Source organism: Scatophagus argus, chromosome 16, assembly GCF_020382885.2.
Source record: "Scatophagus argus isolate fScaArg1 chromosome 16, fScaArg1.pri, whole genome shotgun sequence".
Lineage (NCBI taxonomy): Eukaryota > Metazoa > Chordata > Actinopteri > Scatophagidae > Scatophagus > Scatophagus argus.
Genome location: NC_058508.1, coordinates 12389001 through 12406110, shown reverse-complemented (window position 1 = coordinate 12406110; position 17110 = coordinate 12389001). Strand labels below are relative to the sequence as shown.

General features: G+C 40.3%; 1 protein-coding gene across 2 annotated transcripts in view; it reads right to left on the bottom strand.

Moving 5' to 3' along the window:
• The window catches only part of prkcab (protein kinase C, alpha, b), a 94007-nt gene that overhangs the window by 53566 nt on the left and 23331 nt on the right, over positions 1-17110 (bottom strand). For both annotated transcript variants that reach the window (XM_046414600.1, XM_046414601.1), the window contains exon 3: positions 9839-9921. In XM_046414600.1, coding sequence (XP_046270556.1) covers positions 9839-9921 — 83 coding nt within the window. The remainder of the gene's footprint in view (positions 1-9838; positions 9922-17110) is intronic.

Below are 17110 nucleotides of genomic sequence, written 5' to 3'. Positions count from 1 at the left end.
GGGCAGAGAGACCTGAGGCGAGGAGAAGCAGACCGTGAGTGAGAGGCAACAGAGTGCTTCCCTTCCCTCTGCAGTGCAGCCTGGGGACAGTCATGCAAACAGTGTACTTCACACTCCAGCATTTGGATGTGCTGCATTTAGGCAACGTGCTATGTTTTCATTTGCACGTCCTGTAAGCAGCATTAAAGAGAGGCTGTCTGGCACCATGTGTATTATATCTCTGTGCACTCACACTCAACCAGAGGAAGAGGTGTAAACACAGCACGGATGACAAATAAAAAGATGTATTTACTGTAGAAAATGAGTTCAACAAGCTTCCTGTGTAATTAGGTGTGTGCAGTTTGGCATTGCCCCTTGTTTAATATTCATAAATGGCAGTAAAGAAACACTTTACCACTGGGAGTCGTATTCTCATTATTGTTTGCTGCCTCGGGACAGCAGGTGGAAGCCAGGGTGTCCCTGACAAGCCCCCAAATTCATTAACTAACTGACTCACTGGACACACTGGCTTATGTAATCATGAGACCAATAACTGCAGATTGCAATTTGATATCTGTGATTAAATCAGCAGCTTATGTCATTGCTCAGGTTTTCCAGCTGCTCAGACATCGGAGCAGATGAATTGACTGATTTGTGAAAATCAAAATATGGGTTTTATATTTTATGAACATCGCATGTTGTGAATATTACAATCAATTAAAGCATATACAATACTGCATAAGTGATGACTTCCATAACTCAACTGATCATCATTTTGCTGTTAATCTAAGTAACAAAAACTGAAATTGCAGGATTTTGAACCAGATGGAGTAAATAATCCTGTAAATTTGAACTCTCAACCCACAAGGGTGCTCATTTTTGATGACTGTTTCATGACTGATGACTGTTTTTGTTGTTGCTGTTATTATTTTCCTGCAGCAACTTCAGATACAAGGCTTCAGGATGCAAACACCTACAACGGTTTAAAAGATTTTTAATACAAATAATCTGAAAATAAAGCCCCATTCACGTTGGATTTATTTCTCTAGGGCGGCTTAGTGATTCTGACACCATATGGTGCACATACATGTGCATCCGCACTCCAGAAATTACAACCACAACAACCTGTGATGGTCATTTGTTACTTAAACCACATCTGGACCACGTTTGTGTATTGTGCTTACACTTTACTTATTCATCTTATGTGACTTTTGTGCAAATATGGAAGAATTTAAATGTTTTTGCGAGTCTGTTAAAAATATAGCCATATTTGGCTACTTCTACAACAATGGTTTTCCTCATAGACTCCTCATCAGCTGTTGATTTTTTGTAAATATATGCTTATTCTGAATTTGGTGTCATAAACACATTTCAAACAAACTGATATGGGGCCAACAAAAGACTGGGAACGCTGTGGAACCCCCAACAACCACCTGTATGGAACATTCCACAGGTAAGCAGATTCATTGGTCACAGGTGAGAGCGCCATGATTGTGTTTCATCATGAGCTGAATGAGGAGCTCCTTACTGAATATTCAACACACAATATGGTGCAAGAAAACTCCAGTACTGTGAAGACCAACACACTGTTTAAAATAAGTAAGACTAAATTTGCTCTGAGCCTGACCGTCAAACCTGGTGCCACTAGAAACAACGTCCTCCGACTTGAGCAGCAGTCAAACCAACAGCACGTCTTTCCTTTCACTGAAAACAAACTGAGTGGAATTACCGGAGGCTGTCAGTCTGCTGACATCTGCTCAGCCTACAGTAAAGTTGCAAACAGATTGTGATTTTTGACTGAAGACCTCGTGTCCACAGTGCAGCCTCAGTGTAGTGGCCTTACATAATCTAACGTCTGTAATCTAAAGAGACCGATCTGTTCCTCTGTGTTAATGACACACAAACAGGCGTTCGCCTTCTAAGCTGGCCTCTCCTGGACTTCCACATTGTACAAAGTTATCATCAAGTTCATCATCCCCCACCTGCCCTTGTGGCAGCACGTGTTGACGCACTGTGCTTGACTCTAAGCTTTTTAATCTGCTCTCTGTACACTTGAGCATTGACATGTGGCGACATTGTGTAAGCTGCTGGTGGGTTAGCCAGCTCTCCCAGCTGTTGCTGCAGGTTAGAGCTGAACTGTTGGGAGGGGTAATGGCTTGAGACCGGCAGGCTGATGGGGTGCGAGACGCAGCTGAAATGTAGGCTACTGTATGCTAGCAGGTGAGGCTAATGCTTCCAAAGCACTTTGCTACAGCAAAGAATGCACAAGGTAAGACAAGAAGTAAATTGAAGGTCACTAAATAAGACAAACATGAGGACAGATGTCCCCAGGAGTGCACTGATCCTGAGTACCTGCATCAGGACAGAGGCTGCAACTTATGAGGGTAAAAAAACCCCAAAACAAAACAAAGAAACTCTCAGCTGTCACAACTGCCAACAGAAGAGCCAGGAGAAGGAAGGAACAGGGGATTTACCATGTCTGAGCTCACCACTTGTCAATGTGTCAAAGTGATGCGGAGACATGCAGCAACTCAACTCTTCTCATCTAACTCACTGTGATGCTCTGGCTCTCTCTGTCTACACAGGTTGACAGTAGGCAGGTGACAGCTGACAGGTAATGTGCACCAGTACCGGCACAAATAAGCAGAACATCAACAGTACGAGCTCCTCTGGGATTTCAGGTGATTGATTGTGTACTCATGTCATCAGGATAAACTTAATATTCAGTGGAAAAGTGTCCAAGAAAGAGCAGCAGTGAAATATTAGTCATAATTAAGCAGAATAAAGTGCAGTCATATACACCAAACTGAGATTAACAATTAATTATCACAAAATTTACAAGTGAACAAGTGAACAATCTGAAGGGATTTCCTTAGTGTGCATTTTGTTCAGAGAACTCAGTTTGATTCCGTTCTTTACTAAGGTCAACCAAAAGGACTTCAGGTTATGAATGAGTGGAAGAATCCTCACTCGTTAAAAATACCCTGGACAGCCATGGACATGACCCACAGACATTGAGGGTGACACATTTCCCACTTTCTTTTCATTTCCATTTTACACGATGTCAAACCCAGTAGGATGTGACTCTTCATCACCTGCTTGGAGAGAGATGACTGTGACTGTGCTGTGGGTTTTTAAATGGAATATTTGGATTGTGAAGTAGGAGAATTTTCTGAAACCATACAGAAACACTTTCAGAAACACATTCAAAATACACTGATCCACTTGCCGGCAACAAAAAGTAAGCACCAGTAAGAAAAATCTAATCCTACCGTTACATCCTTTTCAAATGTCCTGAATTACATTAAACTGTACATGGGAAATTGTTCCTGTATCCTGTTTAATTATCCCACTCAAAGAAAGTTTCACAGGAAGCCAGTGTGTAATCAGTGTGCTGTTTTAGCTTATCCACAAGCTCATATAATTCAGTTTCGAGAGAAATGGTTCTCCTCCCAATGTCAATTTCTGAACACGGACAATCGCAGTTTCTCAGATCTGAATTGCGTTTTGGATAATCTCAATGACAAACTGCAGCTGAATTACAGATGACCGCATTTTGGTACAGCTGAGAGTTAACTGCTGAACTGGAAACAGTTAAGCTGGATGGATGTTTTTGAAAGCAATTTATTTCTAAAATGTGCCCTCTGCGTGTGCTGATGCAACAAATCTTTTCCCCATAATTAGTCATGACCAATAAAACATCTATTAGGATTTATCAAATCAATCTATAAGTTTTTCCTCCAATAAGAAAGAATGAGGTTGTTTGTATGATTTTTTTTGCCCGATAAAACCCCCCCTATGCTTTACGTGAAGGCATAAAATAAAATAATTTTAGAATTGATTACAATTTCAAATCACTGCTTAATCTCCTCTCCTTTTTCCTTAGCGATATTCTCATTTTCACAGGAGCCGGTGGCTAATGATGGCTCTCACTCTGCTCGTCATTCCAATTAAGCCATCGGTGTAGGTTTCAACAGAGTCACAGTGTCAACAGGCCTGAGCGCTGATGATTACCGTAACTAATGAGTAACAGAGGGGGGAGGCTGGCTGTCGTAGTTTATGTAGATACTTGATGAGGAGTTTGTAAGAGAAGCTAAACACATTACTGTACTGCTGACTGTGTAGCTGAAAAAAGTTCTCACTGCATTTTTTTATTTTCAGCTCCGTAGCTCAACACTGAGGGGTAGTGGTTTAGTTAATTTAAAGGGTTTAGTTAAATTATTCAAGTCTTGTAAGTAAATATTCTTAATTTATATGACTGCCTGTTAATGATTAAAATAAAATAAAAAACTTAGTAAAAATCAGCTGCACCTCATCATCTACAACATCTAAGGAATGTTAATGCATCAATCATAAAGATCCAATAACATAATGACATAACACAATTCTGCATATTTACTGCTCGTACTTTTGTACATTTTGTTGCAAGCACATTTACTTAAAATTCGTATTGCAGCTTTGATACTTTTGAAATACTTCTTCCACCACTGCGGATGAGTGTGGCATGAGCAGCCTCACCTGGGAGTGAAGTCACAATGTACTGACACACAACCTGGATTACATCACTACCAACGTGGCAAATTAAACCCCTTGGGGTCAGTGAAAACAAGACTTTCAGCAGGTGATGATTTCTTTTTTCAAGTGTGTGCAACTGCAAAAGGATAACATAAAAGAGCATAATTTTTAATTACTGTTACTATTACTATTTGTTATTACAAAAATACACAGCAAACAACAGCACCTGTCATGTGCATAATGAACATTTTAGGCAGCAATACATTCCTGGCAATTTTAGGATGCTTGTCAAACTGAAAAACTGGTCAGCAATTATTTCTATTTTTGTATCATCCGGTCATCATCCGGTCGTATCATTATTGGGGGCAGCAGAAGTAGGAGTGGGTGGGGGGAGTTAGGTCACAGCATGTCAGATTTTGTCTTAGTGCCAAAAACAAAAAACAAAAACTTAGCAGTGCATCAGGGGATATTATGGGGTTAACCACGATGCCAAAGGTGAGGGGAAACAGTTCTTCACCAGAAACATCTCTAAATTATTTTCATCTTACAGTTCTAATAGTGAGTTTTTTAAAATTGCCTTAATATTAATGTAGGGAAAACCAAATGTCAATCAGTTGACAACATGGTTATACCTGAAAGGGGTTGAATAGGTCATGTAACATTGAAACGACTTTGATATTGTGCATATGGTCGAGCCAACCTTGGGTCAGAAATGTTTGTTTGCAGAACTAAGGCTTGAGACAGATATTAAAAAACAAAACAAAACAAAACAAAAAAACTCTGTAGATAATAAATGTTCGCAAAACACCAATTTCCAAATCCCACAAATATGTGAAAAATATTCAACAAGGCAAAGACATGTGATAAATCCAACACATGGGATGGGATGAGGAAAAAAAAAAAAGCCATCTAAAATACATGAAACACATGCAAACGCTCTGCAGCCGTGCTGTTAATGAACAGGGCAAAAAGACAGATGGTTGGAGAGGGGATTTGCCAAGCAGAGTAACAGCAGTATACTCATGTAAAGCATAATCTGTCCAGTCACACTGATTAAATCCGTCAGTGAAATGAAGTAATATTACAAAAAGGAAAAGATTTGAAAAAGTCTTTATGGTCAAAGATCTCGGAGTATTGCGTACATGTAACCTGTTTGTGAAACCCATATTGTTTCTCTATGGATGAGTCACCTTCATTCACTGTTTCCCGAGTGATCCTTGACTGATAATACAGCACTATTTACCACCTACGCCTCACAATGTGCTGAATGAAAAGCAGAGAGAGAAGAGACAGAGGGAGAGCACTTTTCACTCAAATGCTAATGCGAACATCTCTCCCCCCCTCTCTCTCTCTCCATGTTGTTCTGAGAGCGGATCAAAGCATCTGCCGGACAGATGACGCCATTCACGCGCCAGGGCCGGACACAAGGGTCACTCACAACCCACAGTGCAAAGGGGCCGAGGGTGTGTGTGTGTGTGTGCGTGTCTTCTGAGCGTCAAGCCAGATTCGGAGTCATGACAGCACGCCGACTCAGAGTGTAGATGGAGTGATGGTGATAGGTGTTACTGTCATTCATTCTGATATTCATTAATCCATTAATTCATTAATCACTGCAGTCTGGTACATATACTCTAAGATCAAAACCAACAATCAATTGATGAATGGCAACCTGGTTTGTTGTTCAAAAACTACTAAAAACACATCAATGAGGCAAGTTTTTACACTGGGTGACGTGTTCATTCATTACGATGACGAACAGGGGCGCTGCAGCTCTTTTATCAAAATGCATTTCAAAGTAGAGATTACTGACAACCGAATGGAATGAAACAAAGATTCCAAGTTTGTTTTGACTTGGAAAAATAGAAAAATAAATTATAGCAACAAATCAGAGCAGCCTCTTGCTTCAGTAAATGACTGCGTTCTAATAAAGTAAGGTAAGTAAAGTGAGGAAGCTCAAGCAACTTGTCTTCTTCACTTAGGGAACAATTTCAGAACTCAAACAATACAAATGTTGACTAAATGTCCAGTTGATCTTCCCTCAACATATCAGATTATGTAAACACACTCCACGCATGGTCTTTGAGCTAATGCTTTCCAAAAAATCCTTCTTTTTATCACCTGTTATTAACTAATCAAGGCAGACCATAACTGAGTTGTTAGAGAGTACAGAAAGATGAAAAGTTTCTCTTGGTCTTTTTATGCCATTTATTGAAAAATATCTAATAATTTCAGCCTCTTCCTTTGAAACTGCTTGCCTTTTAGCTTCAAAATTCCCATTTTTAATCACAGATGAGGTACAATTATGACATCTCTCTAATCTAATTCTACAGAACACAAATGCTCTGAGCAGAGCCACTATATGATTCACTGGGGACAGATGGATGATTATAGTTGGTCTGGTGGCATCATAGGCAAGTTGACTGTTTGTGTTATGGTTAAACTGAATTAAAACGAGAATTGAAAAACGTGTCAAAAAAGTACAAAATTAAAGGAAAGTAATTGCTTTGCCCTTTAAAAAAAATAATAAAATAAAAGAGCTGTTCGTGCATGAACTGGTCCTGTATCATCATCTGGAATCGCCAAAGGGCTCTCTATTCACTAGATAATGGGCACAAAAAATAAAACGCAAACAAACAAAAAAAAAGCAGTCCGACATTCATGGTGGATACTTGAAATCAGAAATGTAGGTGTGTGTGTGTGAGAGAGAGAGACAAAGAGAGAGCGAGGGATAAAAGAGAGGCAGAGAAAGACAGAATCAGGGAGCAAGATAGACAGTCAGAGGTGCAGAGACGCATGGCCGAATAACAAGAAGGGAGCTCACGGCCGATACACAAAATGAACAAAGGGTCTTGGAAGGCCAGAGAGTAATGAATCTTAAAAAAAGAGAGCAAGATGAGGTCAACTGCTCTGATAAAAGTTGATAAAACAAGGTGTAAAACAAAAGTGTCCTCTCACAATTGTGTGGGAAGTAACAGGTTCACGAAACGGCACTGATTTTCTGTCTTTTTAAAACACTTTAAAATGACTGCTGATGTTATTTAATCTGAAAAAAAAAAAAATCATACTGAAGAGGCGCAGGACAAGTAAAAGTATTGTCTTTAGAGTTAATCAAATGTCTGAAAGTGACAGTGGAGTTATTAAAAACAAAGAATGTGATGTTCTTGCTCTTGCAAATGTTAGAGAACTGCATTTTAAATTACTTAATTAAGTGTCTTTGTGCGTGCAGTCATACAGTAGGGATGAATAAAAGTATGTACCACTGACTCCATACCACACCTGAATTCAATAATATAGATGTGTGATATGTCCAAATACTTTTGTCTATATAGTGTATATTAATAAACCTTGTTTTATGTATGTACACAGACGTGAGTGCATGCTGCAGCTGTGCTTGACCTCCATCTCTTTTCTGCGCAGGAACAGATAGCCGTTCCTGGCTGGAGGGAAACGGAGGCTGAGGTTCAGCTGCTACAGTGGGATCATACATGCATGGCAAACAGAGATCTGGAGAAACCACAGAGATCCAACACTGATAAAACACCTTCGACAGCATCAAATGGACTTGGGGGGGGAAGAGAGGAGGCTGATGAGGGACAGCGTTAACATGCCTGATGTGCGGAAGCAAACGGTTGCTAATACAGCAACAGAAAAGTCCTTCATATTAGATGGAGGGTTGACTTTTTACAGGCGGCACAAAAAAAAAAAAAAAATCAATATGATGATATATTGCATTGCTCCCTGTCATAATATATTATTGATACGCTGGTCTTCTGAGTGTTGTTAAATGGTCAGTCTGAATGGATTTTCTTGCATTAAGTCTGTGAAGATTGTCGATTGAGGAGAAGCAAGAGAGTGAGGCACAAGAACGATGGGACAATCAAATTTAATAAAAATTATATGGTTTGTTAGTTCTGCTTCATTGAAAAAAAAAAAGCACACAGGTGACACAACCAGCATGCGTGTCCGTAATGGCGATAAAGATCTGAATCTTCTAAGCAAGTGAATGTAGCACTGAAATATTTCTGAACTGTCTCTAAACTGAATGTTCTCTGAAATTTTCAGTAGTCAAAAACTTTTTGTCTACAGGTTATATTATACACTGGACAGAAATGTTTAGATCCAAATTGACATTATTAAATTTAAGATTTTTTTTTTTATCTCATCTGAATTTGTGAACCATATAAAAAATATTCAAAATAAAGATTTTGAATAACATAATTGGAAATTGAGGGTTCAATGAAATGATTGAAAAGAACTTTGAATGAACATGAATTTTGTAAACCGTTTTTTCAACATGTGTAGCAGTATTTAAATCCCACAATTAAGTATTCAGCTGCAAAGCTAAGCTTGAAAACTTCATGACTGTTATGTGCTTGCTTCCATACACCTGATTTGTCATCAGCATGATTATTATATATCGTCATCCACAATCCACACTGGATATAACATCAAAAGGATAATATATATATATAAATGTACTTTAAGGCAACATTCCTGAGACCTAAAACAACTGGAACTCAAATATGAAATGTTAGATTAGTACGAATATGTCAAACCAGCACAAAGCACTAATTACAACAAACAGCATCAGCATTCTGATAGAGAGTTAGCATTCAGTGTAAATACTCCAGCTGTAAACTCTTTGTGTATGCTGACTAACTCGTCTAAGCGTCTAACTCATTTACAGGATTTTGTAGTTTTTTTAAATTGTAATCACTACAGTTGCATTCATTGTCCAATACAATATTCACAGTTTTAGTCCTGCTTCCAGTAGAGTGAAGCCTCAAGGCTTCAAGGCTGTCTGCTGTCTTCAGCGTTTATTGGAAATGTTTTTATAGCTTGCTGCATAGCGCATCGACACACACAGTGAGGGCACAGAAGTTTTGGTTTCCTCTTGAAATTCATTTGCACATGTTAGAAAACCAAGATGTCTTTTGACTCTGAATTCATCTTTGACTAGACATTTAAACTCTGCCATTCTGCTTTTAGCTCAGCTTTCTGGCTTTTCTGTCTGTTTGAAATATGAATGGTGTTCACATTTAATGTGTGTTAGGGAGAAAAAAAGCTCAGACTGCACTTCTTTGTTTCTTATCAGTTGTCAAAATATATCTGAAAGTGAAACTATTTTAGAATAGATTATATAAATGCTCGAGTCATACGCCTTGGAAACATATTTTACCCCTTAAATAAAGGATGCTTTTTCACTAAGTTTACAGATTGCATCCTGTACTGTTTTGTAATATGTCAGTCAAATGCCATAAAATTACTGTTATTCTGCACCTTTGTGTACAAGACAGATGCACTCAGGTATTGAGAAGTGATGCATAAAGTATTAGAAACTTACATCTGTGTCAGGACCCTTGTCGGCTCCGGGACAGGAGAAGGTGACGAATTCATGGCACCGCTTGTGAACCACAAAACAGCACACTGACAGAAGAAGGAGAGAAACAGGAGACAGTTTTACAGTAACAGTTTATGACACCACATTGTGACCTTGTTCTTACATGCACACAAAGTGCATTCAACCACCAAATCTGCCTCTTAGGGGAAAAGTATAAACACACATTCACACACAGTATGAGCTCCTTCTTCTGCCTGGTGTTTTGTGCAAGTTATCTGACAAATGGCTCAGAGATGAGGGGCTGGGAGGGGCGTAAAGGCAGTAAACGAGGGAATGTGCATGTAAATTATCATCAATCAGCCTCTAAATGATTCTGACAAGCCTCTCTTGTATGGACACACAAACAAACTCAGACAGACAAACAGACTCGCATGCATGTGCGCTCCCACACTCACACCCACACAGAAAATGTCACTACGTGATCCCGTGTGTGTTCTGCAGCCCTCGGCTTTTTACAGTCTGTTGGGCTGATTGCATCATCGTCTCCCGCTGAACTGGGATCTGCCCCTACCAAAAGTGTCACTCAGCGCTGACATGGCCGACATGACACCTGACGCCGCTCTCACGTCAGCGACACTGGCATTTACATTTGGACGCTGCTGCAGATCTGGAGGGAAAAGCAAAAGCGTGGACATCTGCGACAGCTAGATCACAAGCTGACTCCCTCTCTGACTCTCACTCTGCACGCCCAACTGTATTTCTTCCCTGCCACCATTTGAAATTCCTCATCCTTTTCTTCTCATTCTTGCAAAATCTGTCTGTTTCGCTGATTCTCAAGCTGCCTGTTTGTTCATGTGCACTTTTGTACTCTCCCACCACAGTCTCCGTGGGGTTTTTGTCTCTAACTCTGCCAGCTAAGTCACACTTGCCAGACAATCTGACGACCATTGTTAAACAACAAAAAACGAATTTCCTGAGAAAGTCCAAGAAACAGCAGGGGTTTCGCCTGTCCATGCAATAGGAAACTCATGCTCCTCGGTTAATCAGCTACATTTCAGAAAGATGGTATAGTAATATGAACATTGGTGTCATCATCAGTATTTTCATCATAATGACTGTTTCTATCTTTATAATCCTAATCCAACCCTATTCACCAATACAGTCTCTACGTATGTATGTCAGAGATTAATATTCCCTCGCCACCGGTGCATTGCTGAGCCAGTGGCAGCGAACAGTATGAATTCATCTCTTTCAGTAATTAAGTAGAAACAAGAGAGGAGGGGGGATAAAAAAGCTCAGCAGAACAGTAGTCCAGAATGATTTATCCCTGCTCTGAAGTTGTCATCTAAGCCATTTGTCATTTTCATAACGCACAGGAGCAGGCTATGCACAGGTGTAAATGCACGCAATGGAAAGTTCTATAACCCAGTCACTGGAGACGCACGGCGACCTATCGCCTTGACTATTAAATGCATACCTCATGTTTGGGCTTCTTGTGAAATATCTCACAAATCATTGGACGGACTGAAATGAAATTTGGTATACATTTAGGGTGAATTGTAATCATTTTGATGAATTTTCAAAACTTCATTTGGTCCAATACTTTGGTTAGTGACTTCCATGTTAGACTCAGCTATACTTATACAGTTTAATGCTAAATTAAATATGACAACACACTAAACTAAGATGGTAACAGCATGGTAAACATTATACCTTGTAAACATCACCTTAGCATGCTGAAATTAACATTTAGCTACTTGGTAACATGAGCCCATCAAGAGTTAGGACTTCTCATATTTGAATCTATTAATCAACTAGACTGGCAACAAAATCAGTCCTAAAATCACTATTTTTTTCCTGGAATCATGTTTAAAAATCTGATTTGAGTATATTAGCAGTTGTTTTGACATTAAGCTCAGAGCGTTCATTCCCAATTCATAGCCGCTTTTGACTTTGCCCAGCAGTCAAACTTTCAGTACTTCCAGCCCACATCCTGCCCACTCTGCTGTCACTGAAATTAAGAAAACATTTGCTTACATGCAAAAGAGGAGTACAAAACACATGAAATCTGCTGCATCTATTTTCATCTTCTGTAACACACAGTTTTACTCAGTAGGATCAACTCTGAGTGCAACCATCAGGTCTTTCTTTTCCTCCCCACCGCCTGCTTACAATACGTGAATCACGGACATAATGACGTCTTTCTCTCCCTCCGTCCTCACACCTTCAGCCACACACCCACTCGTCCATCGCTGCCTCTGTTTAGTGCTGATCTCAGACCAGATTGAGTGTCCGCTGGTGCTGCAACGTGGAGCTGAGAAGACTGACTTGACACTGATCTCAGTTCAGAGGTGAAGAATGGTTGTTAAGTTGTGTATAGTGGAAGGGATAAATCTGTTTATGGACGTGTGTACTTATGTGTGTGTGTGTGTGTGTGTGTGTGTGTCAGGCAGGCTTACTCAGACTTACACAAGACACAGACAGTGTTTCTCTGTGACTATAATCCCTGGCGTCACACACACCACACACACCACACACACACACACACACACACATACACACACACGCACATTAATCTAGCAGCTAAGCCAATATGCCGCAGTGGCTGAAACACAGAGGCACTCTGCAAGCATACAGGATGTAAGCAACCAATCAGGAGGAAAGCTGTGAAGACCCACACACCTTACATTTACACCTGAATCGATAAAAACATGTTTCTTCACACTCTTTTTGCTAAGAGAAACTAGAAACACTGCCTCGCAATTGTATGCATCCGCACATCAGTCAAGTTGCAGCTCACATCCACGTCTGTCCAGACTCATAATATATGTAGTGACAGAGGGAGAGCCAGAACGTCAGTATCAGCAAAACCAGTGAGCTTGTGGTGAGCTACAAAGCTTCAAATATGGATTCTTCACACACATCTGTAACCCGGCAGCACAGGAGATCTACACAATGAGCACACTCTCATGGTGGGAACCCAAGATTAGTGTCACCAATTCAGTTTGTGACCAAATGTGACATGTGGTCACAATCTCCCCTTCAATATCTGAGTTATGGTTTTTAATACTGAAAAGAAAAGTGTTTTGGGAGAACATTATAATGTCACAATAAAGACTGTTTGGATATATGATGTCATCATTTTATTCTATTAGACATTTGTGTGAAATTTTGTCATGATTATGCTTATAAATTTCTGAATTGTGGCAAAAAAAACTGATTTGTGAGGTCATAGAGACCTTTGACCACCAAAATCAAATCAATTCATCTTTGAGTCCAATTGTTTGTGCCAAAGTTAAGGAAATTCCCTCAAGGCGTCCCTGAGATAACACATTCATGCGAATGAGACAGACAGACGGACATAATGCCTCCAGCCACTGACTGTCATTGAGGGGAAGGCATAAAAAAGAGGAAGAAACCTGTACAAACAGAGCTGGAGGAGCATTTAATTAAGAGTGTTTTTCTCTGTAATTTTACTGCCACTATAGTCAATCTTTTTCACATGACTCAGGCACAGAGACCGGGAGACTCGGCTATAAGAAGTGTAGTTGTCACCAGATGGTTTTAGTCCTCTAAGGGAGAGCTGTGTGAAGCAGCAGGAGCAGAGGTGACACAGTGACATACTGTATCATCAGGGATATTATGATTAATTACTATGAGCTTTGTTTCACCAGCCTAATTGCATAAGCACAGAGATAAGGGGCTTTAGCATTACAAAGCAGCTTACACAACCAAAATGCTTTCTTGTGACTGTGAATGTATGTATGTGTGTGTGTGTGTGTACATGCGTTTGTGGGTACTGCAGAAAGAACATTATACCCAACGTTTGTATTCATACTTAACTGTTCTGTTTGTGTCTGTAGGAGGGCATTTTGAGGGATGTTTTCACACCACTACTCAGTATGGTGGCATTTCAACACTACCTTCCATCCCCATCTCTCCACTACTGATCCTTTAAAGTGTGAGTTTAGTTCCGGCTAATCTGGTGAACTCGATAATCTACCGTGCCACTGTTAATAGATTTATGTTGTACTGTTGCCCACATGAAAAGCCTGCGGTGGAGATGAGGGAGAGGCCAGGACACCTGCAGCGCTGGACCAACTCAGTGCCCTCCAGACATATTCAATCGATCAGAGCCCCCGGCGTGCATCCAAACACAAAGAGAACTGAGGCTTTGATCTGCGATCTACAGGAGGAAAATAAGGAAGTGCGTGAAAGGACGGATGAATAGGAGGGAACAAATCCACAGGGGTTTAAGGTCCTTGGTGGTGTTTTGAGTCTGAAACATTCCTATCTGCTCAAACTGTGATTGTGCTGTGGAATCTACATCAATTTGGTGCCAAAATACTGTAGAAGTGAACACTTACACACAAATTATTAATTGCACCTCTCTTCGTGCAATGCACTTCCTCCCAACTAGGCTCTTCCTGATAGTGTAAAATGCTCTGTTTCTCCCTGTGTTATGGCTCTGTGGTCATCCTGCAGATTGTTTGTCATTTCGGGCAAGAAAAATGACAGCGGAAGAGAGGAGAGGAGAGCAGAGGAGAGAAGTGGTGAGGGAGGTGCATTTTCCTCTCTTGGTTATTTTTAGGCTTGATTGTGGCCAGGGCTGGAACAGTTTGTACTGAACCCCACTGTGGTGGAGAAGAGAGGGAAGGCACTGAATCTACCACCTCTACACCTGCCCAGTGGACACTATAAATAAACAGTCGGCACGGATACACACGTGCAAACACAAAGACATGTTTCAGGTGCTTGTGAGAGAATGACGAATGATGAGTGAAAAGCTTTTCCTGCCATGGGCCTGTTTGAGTGCTGAATGAAAGAGGTGGAACAAGCTGAAAGAAGAACCATACAATGGGCCAACAGAAGTGTGCTATCCTACATAGAGCAGAGAGCAGTACTCCTGCCTGTGTCAAGTTCTCATCAAATTTTGATGGGGTTCAAAAGGAAACTATATCCGTTTGATGTTTACCATCCTGATCACTGCTACTTGCCTTCTCTTCTCATGCTGGGACATACACGATTTCAACTAGACTTACAGCAGAAGATAAGAATAATAACAGCAGCACTTGTTTATGTCCATACTGTGAGCAGATATGCTACTGTTGTGAATCAAAAAGCATCTCTCCACACACTGTATGTCTGTATTACCACACTCTTTACTTTGTACACGTTTTCAACATGGATGGTGTGGTGGTGCGGTGGCCGCCTCACAGGAAGAAGGTTCCAGGTTCAAGTCTGGGTCTGAACCCTTCTGTGTGGAGTTTCCCTGGGTACTCAGGCTTTCTCCCGCAGTCCCAAAAATATGCACATTAAGTTAATTAGCTATTCTACATTTCCCCTCGATGTGAGTATGTGACTGTCTGCCTTTGTGTGTCGACCAGTCCAGGCTGTACTCCACCTCTTGCCCATTGTCAGCTGGGATGGTCTCCAGCCCCATCGCAACCCTGCATGAATAAGCGGTATAGATAATGGATGGATGGATGGATGTTTTCAACATGTCTTCAGAATAGGGTGATTGCTAGTGATTTGCAACATACATGGCCCTTGGAGTACTGGTGACAGATGTATCTGACCTTCTTCGCACAAGATGTTGTGAAATGGTCTAAAGTTGGGGAGGTTTAGGAACCAAAACTGCTCGGTTAAGTTTAGGAGAAGATCATGGTTTGAGTTCAAATAAGTAGATATGCAATTAAAGCTGTGTACTGGGTGAAAGTCTGGATATGTTTGACCCATTCATCCACCAAAGCCTCCCCCAGATGCAGACTTTGTTACTCTTCACACTACATCACCTGACTTACATAATAAATGTAATGAGCTGTTTTCAGAGATGACCTATACAGCGGTTTTCCAAGTGAGGACTGCTTGCATGTTTTTTTATCTTTTCCTTCACTTCAAAAGTGCCACCCCTGAACTCCTGCCATCACAGTGAGTGACAGATGAGAGATTCCCAGAGCCCTGGGTCATGTGACCCATAGCCGCCAGCTCTCTCTGGAGACTGGTGGAGATCGATGGCCACAGTTGGTGTGACTCAGTGACAGTTAAGACAGCCAGAAAGGCCACAGTGATATGTTATGTTTTGTGCACAATGATCTTCCACTTTATATTTTCCTATTACTTTCCATGCATTTAGTTTAATGTAATGTTTTTCATATTTGTTCAGTGTTTCAATAGATGCAGACATAAATATCTTACTTCTTCTAAAGACCTTACATTCTTTTACATTACACTTCATTTAGCAGACGCTTTTGTCCAAAGCGACCTACGGAATCACAACTTTCAGTGCAATAGAGTTAGACTAAAGCAATAAGAGCTTAAACATAATTAAAAGTGCTTAAGTAGAAGAGCAAGAGGAGAAAGCAGGAGAGCATGAGAGAGTGAAGGGGTGTTAGAGGGTTAGGGTTGTTAGGAGAGAAGGTGCAGTTGGAAGAGATGAGTTTTCAGGAGCTTCTTGAAAATGATTTTATGTTTTTGTTAGTTCCATAACATTATGTGATGCAAAGGTTGGACAATATATACAATAAGACAATAGAAATGTGTTGTCACAGTCTTAATTCTGTGGCGTATGTTCCTTTGATATGTCTGGTAATATTAGGCTTCCATTGTTTCCTTGTAATGTTGGATTTACAGGATTTCTGAATCAGTGTACCTTTAATGTATTATTTTAATGTATTAGTCAGAACATTGTCATTTGTTTCTTTAATATATGTGAAAGAAATTTCTTATATGCATTTCCAGAAAATGTATCATATCACATTATAGATCAATGCAATGACCACAACATAAAAGTTTATGAGAGTTTGGCAAAGGTTCAATAAGGAGGAGGTTTGTCTGGCCAGTGATCATTTTGCCCATGAGTCTATCAGTCCTGTTCTTTAAATATCACTCTGTCTTGCAACCTTCCACCTCACCATCAATATCTTGCCCCTCAGATTGATTCAACTGAGAGGTTTTATCCTCCATGTGTTGGCTTTACTCCATAACCACTTGAGTCTACTCTCAGTGTGGACTGACTTTCTCCTGTCTTTATGTGCCTTTACTTAATGAAGATGCACCACGTCGATAGGGTCTAATTGATGAATCATTCTTCGCTGTTGTTAAACTAAATAAATGTCCTTTAACACTTCCAGCTGATCTGATCTTATTGAAATTTATTACCTACTTATGTAAAACTTTGGCCCTTCATTTCATGGACAATCAACAACCAGAGGAAACAGCACCCCAACACATCAATCTTTTTCTGACCTTGAAATTCGCTTTGCATGTCTGTTT